This window comes from Scatophagus argus, chromosome 8 (assembly GCF_020382885.2).
Source record: "Scatophagus argus isolate fScaArg1 chromosome 8, fScaArg1.pri, whole genome shotgun sequence".
Taxonomy (NCBI): Eukaryota; Metazoa; Chordata; class Actinopteri; family Scatophagidae; genus Scatophagus; species Scatophagus argus.
Genome location: NC_058500.1, coordinates 4,891,410 through 4,904,237, shown reverse-complemented (window position 1 = coordinate 4,904,237; position 12,828 = coordinate 4,891,410). Strand labels below are relative to the sequence as shown.

Here is a 12,828-nt window from a genome sequence, read left to right as displayed (position 1 = left end):
TCGCACTAAATGCCTAGGTACCAACAATCTCATGACTGCTCATTTGATGATATGTTTGCTTTTAAATTGTGACATTTTAAATTTCAAGTCACAACCAAACATAAGTGCATTGTAGACCAAATCTTTGGTACAACCAGCTCATTGGTTATACTAACAACTTTATTTGCCTAACTAAACACGTAGATCCCTTGAATGTGGGAAAGTAACGGTGAAAAAAACGGAAACACTGAAATATTTAATTAAGTCTCCTCAACCTGCGAAAATGTTGCCTAAAACCTATTGCTATCACAAAGGTGACGTTTTTCGACGGCGAACCAAAGTTTACTGTGTGGAAAAAGAAAGAGAAACAGTGCAGTGTAGTTCTTCAAATCTGCACAATAAAACATTTAGTGTATAAACCCTGGGTATCCGACTGTGACACGAAAACAGGAGACACATAAAAAAAAAGAAGCTAAAATGTTACACCAACCACCCCTTCCCATTCAACTTCCTATTTGGATTTACTTTAAATTTCTTTCCTTTAAGTTTACTGAAGTTAAGTTTCTTTAAGTTAGGGCTATCCCCAGTGCTCTTTGGCACTTCACTATGTTCATCTACAAGTTGCCCAACAAGGTACAGTAAACCACTTTGGATATTGCATGAAATCTTTTCTTGAATTATTTACTTTTGTTTAATTTATTTATTTTACAAGTGATTTAAATAGAACACTCTGTCATATAGACAGTTCACTGTGCAACAAATTTGCTGTGGTATTTTGAATACTGTGCAAAGGACAAGACAGTTCTAGCTAAAAGCATTCAAGATGCTTATTCTTTTTTTTTTTTTTGTATAGTCGAGGTGTAATTTCTCATGATCATCATACTGGTATTTACATAGAACTACCACACATCTATTAATTGAACTACACTAAAAGTTTTCAAAAAAGACAAGTGGAGATTTATTTTTTTTTAATTGCTTTCACTGCAACTTTGTAACTGCATTTCACTTTCACCATAAAGCGGCTAAACTATATAATGCGGGTCTGATATTTCAACATTTCATTTACATAGCTTTACAGGTATACAAGAACATCTCAGTGTAATTTGTGATCGATTTGATCAGAGGAGACCAGGACTCTCAAACAAATACAGATGCCTGAAAGAGGTCCAATCTGGAATGACCAAAGAGGGTAGAACCAATGAAGAACTATGGAATGAATTCTACGACATTAAAAATTTGTGCTCCCCAGGCGTTCACTGTCGTCATTTGTTCTCTAGGTCAGAAGTGGAGTACTGTACCTTTCACGAGGGCTCTAAAATATTACATTCCGTTAGGTGATATCAGTATTGTGGCATGGCCAAGCAGCCTGAAAAGGGAAGCATATGGGATGGGGGAAGAACTGGGGCATCATTTGGGACAGGGACGCGGTTTAGACATGAAGGAGGAGTTGAGGACTTGCTGTTACCAGATGGTATAACCTCCACTGGATCCACCCAGGAAGAAGTTATTCTTGCGCTGTGTCATTACAACATTGGCACCCTGCATGGCAGCCAACTGAGCTGCATTGGGGGGATGTCCAGGAGGTGGGGGCTGGAGAGGGGGAGAAACAAACGCAAACGTGAGCACAGAAGACTTGATAACCTCTGTCGTGCAGACATCAGACAACATCTCAACACAATCCAACCTGCAATGATTCTGTCTTCTTCAAATCATCGCAGCAGGTGGATACTCACTGGGAGGGAAACACTGCTGCCTGCTGTGAAGCGAGCACCAGCATCAAAGCCGCCTTCCACCATCACTGCTGAACCAGGGGGGTACACGGCTCCCATGGGATAGTACGCCATGGGGACATTCTGGCCCACTGGCCCGACAGACATGTGTGGCTGCATGGGCATGTACACCTGAGCACCAGGGTAGGGAGAGGACATCTGAGGCAGCTGACCAGGCACCTGAGGTGGAAGCACATATCTGGGCTGGTATATCTGCAAACATAGAGATGAAAAGTTTCAGGCTGTTTTGGACTGTTTGCTGTTCACATTCACATGTCGTATAAAAGTAACAGCTACCTCAGAATATGCAGGTGGTGTATCCGTGTAAGGAGGTGCCTGAGGAGACATTTGCATAGCAGGAGGGTATACAGGTGCACTGCTCTGCTGAGGGTACACGGCCTGCTGTGGATAGGAACCTGCAAAACAACATCTTACTTTAAGCATATGGTGGATCTTTTGTCTCAACAGTGACTAACACAGGAATGCAAGGTTTTTGTGTTGTGACATGATATCAACATTTCAGCAGAAAACGAAAATTCGGTCAAACGACAAAAAATGAGCTACAGAAGGCAAGACAAAGACATAACGTTTACTTTTAGGATACATCAAAGGATATCACATTTTCAGCAGTGACAGAAAATATTTTTAGACATTTAGCATGTTGCTGCGTTGTGGGCTGAAAAGCAGTGTCCCATGATGGAGAGAGCGCGTCAGTTAAACCTATTTCATCTACAATGATACAAAGGGCCCTGAAAAGTTTTATTTCAATAGTGCTCATGAATCCTGCAGTAACATGAAAATTATTTTGTTCAAATTGGTCGTTCCAGCTAAAAGCGAAAGTCAGAACCTTCTTTTATGGACCAGGGTTCAAAACTGACAAAACGTCAGAAAAAAACACAAAACATCGAAACAAACATCTAGAATGTGTGAAATGAGCTGAAACGAAAAAACACATGTATAATTTATAAACGCACCATTATTACAATAACTGACTAAAATGTGTTACCCATGTACGTAAACCAAAACCATGTCAGCTTCGCCTTTAAAACGTCAGTGTTAAGCTAGCAAACTGAAAATATGCGACCTGGCCAATAATGCGCTACGGTGACGAAGGGTGACAGTAAATTTAGTCGTTCAGTATTAACACACGTAGTATTTTAAAATAATCTACATCCCCGAGCTCAACGTGTTGGCTACACTGTTACCAGAAAACATCCGCTATCATGTACGTAGCTAAACGTGAAGTCTGCCTCAGATGGCCCTAACGGCATCTCTTCATTTCCACTTATACCGTCAGCGTCAAATAGCGAGCAGCTGACTTATTACCTAAATATGTCTGGAGAAATACCTTTGTTGTTCATTGTTCTCGGCTGATCCGGAGAGTGAGGAATATCGGATTAATCGGACCTCTGCGCGTCTTTTCACGGCCTTGTAACAGGTTTGGGCTTCACAATCATTCACTTCCTTGTTTTTCAGCTTCTTGTTGTTGTGGAAGTGGTGACGTCAGCCGTTCTCTATCGGTGGATCGACGCAATGACTACGTTTTGTGCGTGCGCGCCCCCTACAGGTGGAAACGGAGGAGAACCCAAGAGTCGACGAAGGTGAACTGTGGTGTATGAAAAGACTAAATAATAATTTTATTTGTTATTTGAAGTAACAGTGAAACATGTAGGGGACGAGATAAAGGTGCGTTTACTGTCAGAATACCAGCAGAAGTTAAACAATCGTGCTTTGTACATATGCACTATTCAGTCTGGGGAATACAACAGCATGTGCAACAGAATAAATCTGATCAAGTTGGTGAGTCAAAGACAAGAAAGTGGGTAAAAGATAGAAGTGGATTTGTTTAATAGGCAACAATTTTAAGCTACAAAAACACAAGGGACTGATGAAATATGTATTGCACTCATTAAAACAATAGCAACTAACACACGAGGCTTTTCGGTTTGATTTTGGGAAGCGATTCTTTCTTTGAAAAAAACAAACAAACAAAAAAGCAAAGGGTCCCCCCTTTACACAAACATGTAGTTCTGCAAGCACAACAAGACCGCTTCGTTTTCGAAAGTTTGCACTAATACACAGGAGTAAACATTGCTTGTTTGTCATTTAAAAATACAACCGATGAACGAACAGCAGTGTTGGGCAGCTGTTGCCATTTTCAGCCCAGTGTTTGGTCTGTTATTTCACTGTCACAGCGTCGTTCCCGCTCAGCTCTTATTTGAGATTACTTCCCCTTTAAGAGAACCATGGCACCTCTCAAGTCGAGGCAGACATTTTTCAATGCAAGATTTTTTCTTGCATAAATTATGTTCATGACGTAGTGCTAAAGGCCAATTTTGTGGCATTTTTTTCCCGACTTTACAGCTCAAATAGGATTTTGTGAGACACGTGAAGGATTTTTGATCACCCTAACTGTTACAGAAAGGACATCGTCATTAAATATTAAGAGAGCGGAGCTCTTAAAATTGCAACCCTCCTTATCAATGCAAATACCTCTTTTGTGTGCAGTCATAGCGCCTGTCTGGGAGCTGAGATGAATTTTTAATTATGTGTGACTGAAACAAACTGTGACAAGGACCTTTATAAGAGCGAGGGATCACAGAAAATAAGCTGCATTTACGCGGTAAGTTGAACATAATAACCGGAGTCTCTTCTAGCCTGTTCTTCTCGCATAGCAGCGAAATGGCGAGAGGAAATGAGTTTTGGTTAATATGCAATGTTCGTAATTAGCATAATTTATATATTTATGATAAAGAGAAAGAAATACATAATATTCGGTCTCTAGGCACGGGTCGAGATGGTTTCCGTCGCCCGTACTTGGTGGTTAGTGCTCATCTCCAAAAGTGGCCGACGCGGTGAGACTTTTATTGGTCAGGATGGGGGTGGGGAGCCCACCAACACCCGCTGAAGTTTTGACAGATCCTCATTTCTAGCGGGGCATTGCGGTGGGAAATGCACCATCTTGAATCGTTTTTTGGATCTGTGATGAATTTGTGAGCACTTCATGTCCACGATCAGCTTTTGTCATCACGTTGTCTGCAGCTTAAGTGCAACACAGTGTGGCCTGTTTACAGGCCCCTCCAAAAATACTGGTCCTGCAATGACAGAAATAGGCACGAATAAAAAACAGTCCTCTGAATGCAGGGTCTGTTTTAACCAGCTATTCTCTCCAAAGTGCAGATACTATGGACAAACATCATGAAACCTATATGTTTTTATCACCCTAAACAGATTAGTTGGAGTGGGTTAAGACAGTAAATCAAGAAGATAAATCTTTGGGGGTTTGTTTACTCAGTGTCTGTTTCTACCCAGAATGCCAGGAAGTCAGTTTGTATGGTGGTGCAGCGAGCCATGAACTCCCAGGATCTCCCTGCCAAAGATGCCCCACTTACTGTCAATGAGCAGGTAACGTTTGCTTAAAGCACAGTGAAAGACCTCCTCTCTTCACGGAACTGAGCTAAAACCTGATAACTTACGTTGCCTTCAAGTTCTTTGTTCCTGTTTGCCCCCGTCATCCTCCATGTGCCAGCGTACCATGTCATGATGGAACGATTAACCTCCACACAAGTTCATCGAGATCAGGACCCTCTTTTGTCATCTAATAATACCTGCTGCTCTTTGATTGTGACGGATGCAGTTCTTTAAACTGCCATGCTAAATAATTAATTATGTTGTTTTTTTTCTCTCTCTAGTAACATTCTGTGTAGACATAGTCAGCAAACAAAAGCAATGCTCTTCACGGATGCGCACGGGGAACTTGAAGAATGCATTGCTTGAGCTGCTTGTTGGCTGATGCTCTTTTTATCATCTTTTGTTTTTTTGTGGTGTACACATGCTCTTTTCATTTGCGTCTCTTTCTTTTTGGTGTTGTTTTGTTTTTGGTCATTGTGTCCTAACATGTGCTTGGCTTCTCTGTTCTCCTTAGCCATTCACTGTCTGACTGCAGAAGTCTTTTTTCAGCCATTTAAATCCTGCACTTTGAAATTCCCTGCCAAAAGACAACCAGGTATGCATCCTCCTCTATCTTCCTGCCTTGTCTCTCTGCACCTTGTCCTCCAGCCCAGCTTGTCTCGCTGCATCTCCTCTAGGTCTTTCATTAATGCATACCACGAGTCATCAGTTCAGTCAAAATCAAACTCTTTACGCAGGGGAATTGAGGAATACTAAATTTAGCTGTTGGATTTTTTTGTGTGACCCCTTCAAGTGCTAATTGAAGTGAGACTTATCACGTTAAGATGTTTTATTTACTTCAGTGTTTCACAAACTAATTAGACAATTAATTTGCCTACTATAAAATGCTAATAGAACCCTGAACAACAGAATTAGAATGGAGTCAGCTTTTCCTTTTTCATTTGTGTCACATCAGCTTTTACTCTTAATTGCTATGCAGGTCATTGTGATGTCTGGCCATGAGACTATTCGTGTGCTAGAGGTGGAGGTCGACGCGTCTCTGCCGTCATCGCTACCAGATGGGAAGAGTGAAGGCAAGGCTGAGGAGGAAGTGGCTCGGCCCGCAGAGCAACCTGACGGTGGCAGCACACAGGACGGCCTCGCTGCACCTCAGAGCACGGGGGGAGCAGGTAATAGCAGATTACTTATTATTCATACGTGCTGAAATGTTAATATCAGCTGTGAAAAACACTTCAAATGCCAATACGAGCCAACCGTGGCTGTGCTCCCACAGTGCTGGGCCAGCAGCAGGTGGTGTCTGTTGAGGCTCCGGCCCCTGCTGTCCAATCGCTGACACCTGCTGTTCCTGTCAGCGTGTCCCTGCCGCAGCCCCAGGCCGCCATGCCCATCACCGTACAAGGCTGTCCGCAGGTATGACCGAATGTCACACACTCGGTACGCTTTCATCTTCAGTCTTCAGAGAAGGAATGTTGTAGTCAGTATTTTGAGTGTCCAGTGTGTTTCTCAGAGACAGAAATTAACAACAGCTTGTGTCGCATTGTCCTTAAACTGGCTGGAAATGTCTGTGAAATTTAAAATGAGGAGTGCAATAAAAGAGCCTGAAATGATTCCTGCATCAGAGGGATTAATGTCACTGTTTTCCCCCTCAGACTACTGCAGGTGATTTACTGAAGTCGCTGAGGCAGTTGTGAATGTGAAAAATGGAACAAATTTGATCCCGAACACCTGAACACGAAATCTGAGGCTGCAGAAATTGTTGGAACAACATTTCCTGCAATTGCTGAAAATTCTGATCAAACCACTGCAACAAAAAACAAAACAAATCAATGATGGATGTAGACTCATTGAATAATGCATTTCTCTTTAGTTTAGTTTTGCAGTTCAAAATTGCTCTTGTAGAAACACCAGAATGCCACTAAAAATAAACAAATAGGTAAAAAAGTAATCTGGAAGGCAATGCTGTGTTTGAACATTGATGGAAGGCAAATATTTGATTGTGTTCCATTAGGTGCTGACCCAGGAAAGTCTGGCCACTCTGATGACTGGTATGATGGCTCAGACGGGATCTCTGGGGCAGCCCCTGCTCATCCCCCTCAGCATGGCGGGCTCCATCGGGGGTCAGGGTGGCCTGGCTGTTCTTACCTTACCCACCACCAACGTAGCTACTCTGCCTGGGTTTGCAGCAGCTAACGCGACCGGAAACCTCCTCAAGCTGCCCTTCGCTGGGCTTCAAGGTGACACACTGACTGTTTGAGTGCTGCCTCACAACTGAAACTCACCTTTGTTGGCATTTTCACTTTGAAATTGACATTTTATATTACTGGTGTTTTAGAGCCTGCATGTTTTCTCTCCTTCATTCCACTACTGTCATGCATGCACACTGAAAACACAGCCGGCCCTGCACTTCCTGCCCCTCCACCCACACACACCTGGCAGAGATGTGTCTGCACATCACTGAATATTAGCGTGCTAACACACTAAAATAATCTGGTGAACATGAGCTGCTAGCGTGGCTGTTAAAATGGTTTTGGTCTGTTTTTATTACTATGAGTAACTTGAATAGAATTTTTTCACTCAGCCGCGACAGTCCTGAATTCGGTCCAGCCCCAACTACACACGAATCCACAGGCGATGTTCCAGCCTCAGGCAGCTTCCATACAGCCAGTTCAGGCTGCTGTGCCTCAGGTGACGACTCAGCCCACACAGGTGACCAACGCACAGGGCACCGCTGCTCAGATGGCGCCAGCTCAGGCGACCTCAGCCACCACAACCGTCTCTCAGTCCAACATATCTGTAGCAGCACTCCAGACTGCGGGGCTCTCCATCAATCCGGCCATTGTAAGACCGCTGCTTCAAGGATTTATGCCTGTTCATACTTTCTGCACTGCTTATCACATGAGTCCTGTGATTTACTGTCCTCTGCTATTCACATGTGTTGTGATTTTCTGCTCAGATCAACGCTGCTTCCTTGGGAGCTCAGCCTCAGTTTCTCAGCTCCCTCACCTCCACTCCCATCATCACCAGTGCCATGTCCAACATGGCTGGCATCACCAGCCAGATCATCACAAACGCCCAGGGACAGGTGGGTGCGGTGAACTGCTGCTGCTCATTTTATTTTGTGAGCATGGATTTTACTTTAAACCTGCAGTGAACTCTTGTCTCCCCCTTCTAACAGTCAGAGTATTTACACAAACACTGTTGATGTGTTCATGACACCACAGGCTCTGCCACACTCCTGTTTGCTGTTGCCAACTCTGTCATTACATTTGCTTCCCTCTTCAGCTTTGGCATAAAAATCTTTGCTGGTTGATGTAAAGCTCATGACTCCTATGAGGATCTGTTAAAAAAAGACAAATAAAGTTATCCTGGCCTTTGTAGACATAGACTTATAGATTAAAGTGCCATTTACACTCCCTCTTCAAGGACAATCGGAATGTTTTTGTGTTGCGTTTCTGTTCAGGTTCAGGTTCAGCCCGAGCCTCCAGATTACATCAGTCAGCGGTGCTGTTTCAAGGCAGCCGAGATTTAGTCGATCTCTGTGAAAACTGATTTGAAAGACACGACTTGCTGGAACAGGACATACTTTTTGTTTCCCAAAAACAAAAATGCTGCCATGACGGGTTGTTGAATGCTCTGATTGTCCACAGAGGGTTCCATTCAGTTATTCATACGCATTTCTCTTCAACTCCATCAATATTCACAGGTTATAGGAACCCTCCCGCTGTTGGTTAATCCAGCCTCTCTGGCTGGAGGGGCTGCGACCCCCACCCTCCCCCTTCACGGTCTCCAGGTCCAGACTGTCACCCCGCAGCTGCTTCTCAACACGCAGGGCCAGATCATTGCCACGGTGGGGAATGGACCTGCTGCAGTTGTGACTTCTGCTGCGGTTCTGCCCAAAGCCACTGCTGCTCCCGCACTTAGCAAACCTAACACACAGGTAGACAACAAGAATCTGTCAGGGTTTTGTTTTGAGGTCTGACTGAATAATTTATCCATTTTTACCTGAAAACTGAAACCAAACATTTCTGGATTATTTTTTGATAGAGTTGCTTAATTGGCAGGTCATTGGCTATTCATGAAGGTATTTATGTGATTCATTGTTGACACATTTGGGTCATTTCGGGTCCCATCCAAGAATACTGTTTACTTGTTCCCTCTCAGGCTTTGGTAACAACTGCCACTCAGTCACCAGTTGTCATCGCACCGCAGCCATCTGTACTGAAGACCGCAACAACGCTGTCCTCCACTGTACCCATCACCTGTGGAGACATATCAAAAGTGGGCCAGCTGGTCAGCAGTATGTACACCTGCTTCTTGTATCTAAACATAGATCCATTTTAAGTAGGTAGATATTTTTAACTGGTTTCTTCACAATCGTAGAACCCCAGCAGGTTGTCAGCAGTGAGGAAGGCATTAATCTGGAGGAAATTCGCGAGTTTGCCAAGAATTTCAAGATCCGTCGACTGTCCTTGGGGCTTACTCAGACACAAGTAGGGCAGGCCCTAACTGCGACTGAGGGTCCGGCCTACAGTCAGTCTGCCATTTGCAGGTAAACAGTTCCCTCAGGTTCGTGTCACACTGCACTGATGCACGGCTCTTTATGGTGTGTTTGATATGTGCATACTTCATGTGCATGCACACAAGTTGAAACTTTTAATACTATTAACAAATTAATGTAGTTAAACGCACAGCATGTAATTTTTGGGATCTCAGTCAGGACAGTAAAAGCAAAAGGCAGAGTTTAATGATGTAGTGAAGTAGCGTGGGATCATGGGAGTTGTTGTCTTCATTGATAAACAGCCACCATTGCTGATGAAAATCAGTCTCTCAAGACTCAGGCAGAAAATTTCACAGATGAGGTTATGTTTTAAGGTTTTGTTCGCTTTATGTTTAGTCATGCTCACTCACTGACTCTTTTCTGGAAGTTACGGCGACAGTCGACTGAATGAAAGGCACAGTCGACTTGATTAAAAATACTGATTTTTTTCTGTGTTTGCTCAACAGTTTGGGTAAGTACAGAACCTAACAAAATGTTTAGTTGTTTTTAGACATTTTAATGTGAATTGTTCCACATTATATCTTTAAAGCACTCATTCAAACACGTTCTCATCTGCAGTCATTATTTGGATGTAGTCGTGTCGCTGTGTCTGTGTGAATTCAAAGAGCTGAAATCAAGATACCTCCTGAAATAGTTTGAACTGGACTTTCTTGTAGGTTTGAAAAGCTGGATATCACCCCTAAGAGCGCTCAGAAGCTGAAGCCGGTGTTGGAGAAGTGGCTGGCCGAAGCCGAGCACTGGAACCAGAAAGGCCAGCAGAATCTGATGGAGTTTGTTGGTGGCGAACCTTCCAAAAAACGCAAGAGACGCACCAGTTTCACACCGCAGGCGATAGAAGTCCTCAACTCCTACTTTGAGAAGAATGCATTGCCAACAGGCCAAGAGATTACAGAAATTGCAAGAGAGCTAAACTATGACCGGGAGGTTGTGCGAGTGTGGTTTTGCAACCGGCGACAGACTTTGAAAAACACTAGCAAAATCAACGTCTTCCAGGCTCAGTAGCGACCTCGTTTCGGGGCGGTTTGCCACTGATTTTTTTTTTTTGTTGTTGTTGTTTTGGTAGATTTAACATTTCATACAACAGCACAGGTTCAGATTGTGTTGTAAATACAAGCTTAACTCCAATAGGGTTTAAAGAATATGAACTTTTTGTGAAAATGAAGGAAATAAAAAAGCACTAAAAATTGTATTTTAAAGCTGTATATGGTGTGGTGAGTACTAAGTCAAACTGCATGGTCCTTTTATCATATACAGTGATAAGAATACAGTGATAGTAACAGCTAATACTTACAAACATTTGATGAGCTTTTATACAGGTGGTTTTATAGGATGTCTCTCTGAATTGTATGAAGCGGCAGTGCATTGAGTCACGTTGTCACTTTGGCACAATGACTGACATTGGAGCTGATATTTAAATAGCATGCTTTTGCCCTGCAGTGGATGGATTTCTAGCTCCTCATTCATTTTGTATTCATGTAGTATTTGTACTGCGTGAGCAGCTTTGCTTACATAAATAAGATTCTCAAACTAGAAGAAGGCAATAGCCAATAACCTTATTTTCATCTGAATTTGTCGTGGAAGGACGCCAGACATTACTTTGCTATCTATGGACTCGATTGCATCAAGTTTTGGGACAATCATCATTTTGATTTTTCTCACTGATAATCATAAAGCTGAGTTTAATATCTGTAGTTATTTCTTCTCGTTCGGCTTTAAGACGCTGATACAGCGTTGTGAAACGAGTCCATAGTAACGTTCCATGGACAGCCGGTTCTTATTAAAATGAAGTTGTAGTTTTGGCTGTTGCCAATGATGCCACAAATGTAAACTTATTTTTATTATTTTTTACAAAAGTTGTTTTATTTGTCAGTTTCTGGTGCAAACACTCGTGCTGAATGTGTGGGTGGCACATATGTGTGAATTCACTATAGTGTGTATTGTTTTTACACTTTCTGTTGTGCTTCTGATACTCTGAGAGTATTTTGTGTTTGCTCTTTGTTCACTGTTGTGACTGTTTCCTAAACAGCTTGGCAACGCGTCTGCTGCATTTTTCAAGTTAGGTAAAGCATATTTGGAAAATCAGATTTTAATTGGCCTATTATGAAGTCAACTTAAAATAGTCTCATGTTCCTGAGAGACAATAGTGCCAGATTTTGTTTTGAACACTTTTCATTAAGCCTAATATCAGTCAAATCGATTTACTTAATTAAACAAATGATTAACTGTTCAGCCAAGGAATGGGTGCTGTGGTTTAATATGTTACAACTTTGAATCTGAATGAGTTAACTTGACTGTTTGCATGCATGTGCAGTATGAAGTTATTTCCTGTAGGAACAATACTATGGCAGTTTTCTCTGTCTTTGCCAGTTCTTCAAAAATTCTTTGCACTTTAGAGACAGCAGGGAGAGTAAAAGAGTTACAAAAGGTTTATGTATAGTTTCAGTGATGTATGTGAGAGTATAATTTCTGCATTTTAATGTTCTTGAACAGCAAAAAGCTTTGCATTACAAAATGTAGCAGTACTGGCAAAGTTGCAATCATCAACTTGACAAGCAACATTGTTAAGAATAATGTACGTTTTATGCAGATGAAATGTAAAATACTGTAGGTTAATGTCAACTCTGATATGCATTAATCACATTCTTTGAGTTCATTCATTATATGGTGTGTTGTATGGTCCACCTCATATTTGCCTTTTAAATAACAGTAGGCCTATATTGAAGTGGACATACGGTATAACTAACCATAAAAATAATTAATATTGCAAAGGTCTTTCAATAACATGTGTTTTACCTTCATGTTCAATACGAGAAGACACTATATGATATTGTTTAATATACTAAGTTATCAGTAGAGGAAAAAAAGCAAAATTCTAATTTTAAGATATCAGCTATTTGTCATTTCACCCTGCAAAGCACACAAACAGTTCAGGTCTTTGCGAGATAAGAGAAAAAACAAAAGTTGGATGGTTGTTGTCATTTTCTGTCAGATAAATCAAATAAATCCTGTCTTTATTAACCACTGTTTTGTGTTGATATATTTACAACTTTTGCCTTTGCTCTAGCTGGTAGTGACCACAAAAGCAGCAAAAACATACTCAACCGTATGTTT

General features: G+C 42.0%; 2 protein-coding genes across 7 annotated transcripts; one reads left to right on the top strand and one right to left on the bottom strand.

The window, feature by feature from the left end:
• Positions 1–767: 767 nt before the first annotated feature.
• dazap2 (DAZ associated protein 2) lies at positions 768–3,252 on the bottom strand. The gene is made up of 4 exons (XM_046396668.1): positions 3,097–3,252; positions 2,046–2,164; positions 1,713–1,961; positions 768–1,569 (listed from the first exon to the last, which is right to left on the bottom strand). The coding sequence occupies exons 1-4, from the start codon at positions 3,107–3,109 to the stop codon at positions 1,441–1,443; spliced, it is 510 nt and encodes a 169-aa protein (XP_046252624.1). The 5' UTR covers positions 3,110–3,252; the 3' UTR covers positions 768–1,440.
• Positions 3,253–3,281: 29 nt separating this feature from the next.
• On the top strand, positions 3,282–12,735 carry pou6f1 (POU class 6 homeobox 1). 6 transcript variants are annotated; one of them, XM_046396666.1, is made up of 12 exons: positions 3,873–4,371; positions 5,061–5,153; positions 5,709–5,754; positions 6,139–6,328; positions 6,433–6,569; positions 7,168–7,393; positions 7,738–7,997; positions 8,113–8,241; positions 8,863–9,096; positions 9,321–9,456; positions 9,540–9,708; positions 10,374–12,735. In XM_046396666.1, the coding sequence occupies exons 4-12, from the start codon at positions 6,148–6,150 to the stop codon at positions 10,717–10,719; spliced, it is 1,818 nt and encodes a 605-aa protein (XP_046252622.1). In that variant the 5' UTR covers positions 3,873–4,371; positions 5,061–5,153; positions 5,709–5,754; positions 6,139–6,147; the 3' UTR covers positions 10,720–12,735. The 6 variants fall into 6 exon arrangements, with proteins under 6 accessions (XP_046252623.1, XP_046252617.1, XP_046252622.1 ...); XM_046396663.1 differs by having other exon boundaries at positions 3,874–4,371; positions 5,674–5,754; XM_046396665.1 differs by lacking the exon at positions 3,873–4,371 and adding an exon at positions 4,419–4,603 and having other exon boundaries at positions 5,674–5,754.
• Positions 12,736–12,828: the final 93 nt, after the last annotated feature.